The sequence below is a fragment of the Limulus polyphemus genome, unplaced genomic scaffold (assembly GCF_000517525.1).
Source record: "Limulus polyphemus unplaced genomic scaffold, Limulus_polyphemus-2.1.2 Scaffold2309, whole genome shotgun sequence".
Classification (NCBI taxonomy): Eukaryota; Metazoa; Arthropoda; class Merostomata; order Xiphosura; family Limulidae; genus Limulus; species Limulus polyphemus.
In genome coordinates this window covers 39,619-43,205 of record NW_013667919.1, presented here as the reverse complement: position 1 = coordinate 43,205, position 3,587 = coordinate 39,619, and the positions used below count along the sequence as shown (strand labels likewise).

At 35.0% G+C, this 3,587-nt stretch overlaps 1 protein-coding gene across 1 annotated transcript in view; it reads right to left on the bottom strand.

Annotated features, from left to right (window-relative positions):
* Positions 1-594: 594 nt before the first annotated feature.
* Positions 595-3,587, bottom strand: part of LOC106466579 (E3 ubiquitin-protein ligase ZNF598-like) — a 24,189-nt gene continuing 21,196 nt past the window's right edge. The window contains exon 6 of the mRNA XM_013926872.2: positions 595-3,582. Coding sequence (XP_013782326.1) covers positions 1,695-3,582 — 1,888 coding nt within the window. The 3' untranslated portion in view covers positions 595-1,694. The remainder of the gene's footprint in view (positions 3,583-3,587) is intronic.

Here is a 3,587-nt window from a genome sequence, read left to right as displayed (position 1 = left end):
AGTTTTTGGTCATCTCGAATACCTGTAAATTAGCAGTTTTTGGTCATCCCGAATACCTGTTAATTTAAAGGTATACATAGTGATCATAAATTATATTAATATAACTGTTTACTTGATTTTCAGTGACAGAAAGCAGTGTTGAACCTCTACTACAATGGCTACTAGAAGACCAGTGGTGTGCAAACATTTTTTTCTGACAACCCCCTTTCCAAACATACTTTATATTGTGACCCCTCCACGTCCTGATAAACTGTACACTCATCAAAACAATGAATTATCTTAAAGGCTAGTGTTAACTTTGAACAATCCCCGAGTAGAGTGATAAAAAAACAAACTAATTTTTCTTTCAAATTTTCAGTGTTAGGTATTTGAAAAAACATTCTTTATGTGTATGCTGATGACCTATGGTGTTCATAAAGTTAAAAGTATGATCATTCTGAGGATATGGGAGGTTTTTTTTTGTTTTTTCATCACTATATCCAAAGATAATTCAATCTCATTTTAGGGGAAGGATGTCGTGCTAAGAAAGGTGAGAAACAGTCCATTTGAAAAAAAAAATAAAAAAATGTATATATATATATATATTTTTTTCTTCTCTCAATTTTATTTATGCAAAGAATTATGCTGACAAGTAACATCTTATTACTGTGGAGTTTTACACAAGTGACTTTATAACTAAGTTATTTAAACTATAAAACTTAAATGTTAGGGTCTTGATTTGCTTCTTTTAATTTTTACATCTATCGAAGCTTGAAAAAAAAACCTTCAGAAGTTGAATAACTTTTCGTGTAACTTTTTCATAGAAAGTGTAGCAAATACAAAACAAAACTACAGAGTCAATTTTAGTTTAAGAGTCACGCTGAGTAAGTATAATCGAAATAAAAACTATAAATGTATAAGTTTTGGTCTTTAGATTCTTCTAAAGAAGCAATAAACATAAATTTCTAGTTAGTTTCTTTTTTTTGCAAACAAAATATACAGAAAAACCCTAAAATCCCACTGATTTAGTTGTAAGACAGTCCACACAGCCAACTTAGTAATATTTTACAGCCTAAATACATTATTTGTAATCATGTGAACTCCTAAAATAATACACAACTTGACTCCTAGGGAAAGAGGTGTATTTCCAACATTTCACCTGCAAAATTTTGTTTCCATAAACCCAAACCAGGGGATGTACGAACATCTACAGAGGGAAAACAAAGCCAAACAATTTAACGTGTTAAAGCCTATTATACTGCACCTGTTCTGGATCTTAAGATTGTTTACAAGGTATTTTAATAAGAATAACCTTAGAAGCAAAATGTTGGAAGTAGTTTCTTCTGTGACGTCAAGTCGTGTACTACTTTTCGAGAGTATCTTCTATTCTTCAGTGCGTATTACGTTCTTTAAAAAATTACAAAACTGGTTAACAAATTATAAGCTTTTACTTTTATGAAACTACAGATCTGTTAATTATTTTTTATAAAATAAAAAGCTGTTAATAATGACATCTGAAATCCAGTGACCAAATAAGCATTGCTTCATTAATGCTCAAGTTTTTAACAATTACAATATTTTTCTTCTTTTATAATTTTCAGTAGAACAGCCTTAAAGTCTACATGTATTATTTTAAACTTCCACAAGGTAGTATAAGACATTTTTAAATTCCCTAGGCCTGTACAACAGTCTTCTATACAAAAAAAAAACGAAGGTCACTTTTTCACCCAAGATATACGGGTAGTGGCACTCTGTGCAGATAATGGAGGGAACAGATTATCTGTATCTGGATTATGAACTGCCATGTGGTCGTGAAAGTCTTCTTTAGCCAAAACTTGCTGACATGTTGCACAAACCAAAAACGGAATACTAGAGAAATAACACACTCCTGATATATTGTTCTTTGGGATGGCTCCTCCAGCTTTGTCAAATTCACTTTTTTTGAAATTGTTGAGCACTATCAATAACTCTTGCTGTTTGTTGATGTCCGGAAGCAATACTACTAACTCTGGGAGAATTCGGATAAATTCGGCTTTACCTAGTATGTCAAGGCAATTTTCAAAATATTCCTGAGCAGAGATGAGGTTTTGTCGAAAATGTCCAGAAAATGTTTTGAAACTCCGAAACCGCTCCATGTTTCCGTCAAGTATAACCTGAATCGCTTGAATGAGGGCATGGTTTCGCTCCTGAAAGTCTATAGGTTGGGTATAATTATGATTTGGTATCGTTGGTTGTGTAGACAAAGGAAAGGTCTGTCCACTACTGCTGATGAAGGTCATTGAGGATACAGGAGACATATTAGAAGATGTACACGTCAACTGTCTTGCTACTGAACTCAGTGAAATATTAACACTTGGCTTTACAACACTTTGGCCAGAATCAAATCCAGGAGGAGGAGGGGGGGTGATAACATTACTAGTTTTAGAACTAAAGCCAGGTGGAGTTGGAGGCTTCTTACTCAATGGAACATCGAGAGGTGGAAAGTCTTCTATAGCAAGACTCTTAGTTTGTTGGGTTAACTCCTCTGTACTATCTGAAGATGTTATTTTAGGGTTTTCTTCTGAAGACTTCTTTAGGTCTGTGATGGACTCTTGTTCTTGGGTACAACCAGGATCTTCATTTTCTTGATTTTCAATGGAACATTTGCTGCTACAATTAATTTTTTCGTTATCTTCTCCTATGAAGAACTCAGTCTCTTTCTTTTTCTTTTTGTTTGTTTCGTTTTTTTCTTTAATGTTTATCTCAGTGTTAACGGGTTTCTGCTTTTTCTTCTTGGACTTATTTTTCACCATCACCATTGCAGGTTTAGAAGTGTCACCTGATTCAGTAACTGGCACATCACAGCTACTAACAGGGATAGTGACCGAGGACCAGGCATTATTAGTAAGTGACTGAGGAACTTCCTTTGTTTCACCTAATTGAGGAAATTCATCATCAAATTTTCCATGACTGGCAGTTTTTGTACTGACCCATGATGGTTTCACACCAGGTCTTGAAGCTCTAACGTCTAGGTGCATGTCGGATGATACTGATGTAAGACTACTTGTTGTAACTGAGGTTCCAGGTTTTTGAAGCATTATATTTTGGTAACTCGACACCTTTTTCATTGTCCCACTGTCTGCTACAGAGTTTTTAGCACCATCTGGTGGAATTACATTTTGAGTTCGAGAAACTTGGATCGATACATTCGGAGCTCTCCGCTTAGACGAGTTATTACCTTCTTCTTGGCTGTTAATTCTAAAGAGTAATGTTTTTCTTGTCCCTGGGCTTACGGGTGATTCTGGTTTAGATGTCACTGTTACTTGGGAAGAAGATTGACAACTTTGTGAAGGAATTTGTATTGTAGTAGATCCTAAAGTTGGGAATTCTTCTGTATTAGTGAGGTTCATTCGTCCACCTGCTTTGAGAGGAGCACCTGTACGAATGGTAAAACGATTAGCTTTAGCCAAACGATTTGCCATTGTGTCATTAGTGGTCATGCTTCCAGTATCATTGTTTAGGGTTGCTCCTTTTGTGAAGTTTGTGCTTAGCTGAGGGAACTCTTTTTCACACTTTGTATTGATATTTTTTTCAGATCTGGCAGGTTGGTCAGAAGCTGTGAAATTCAC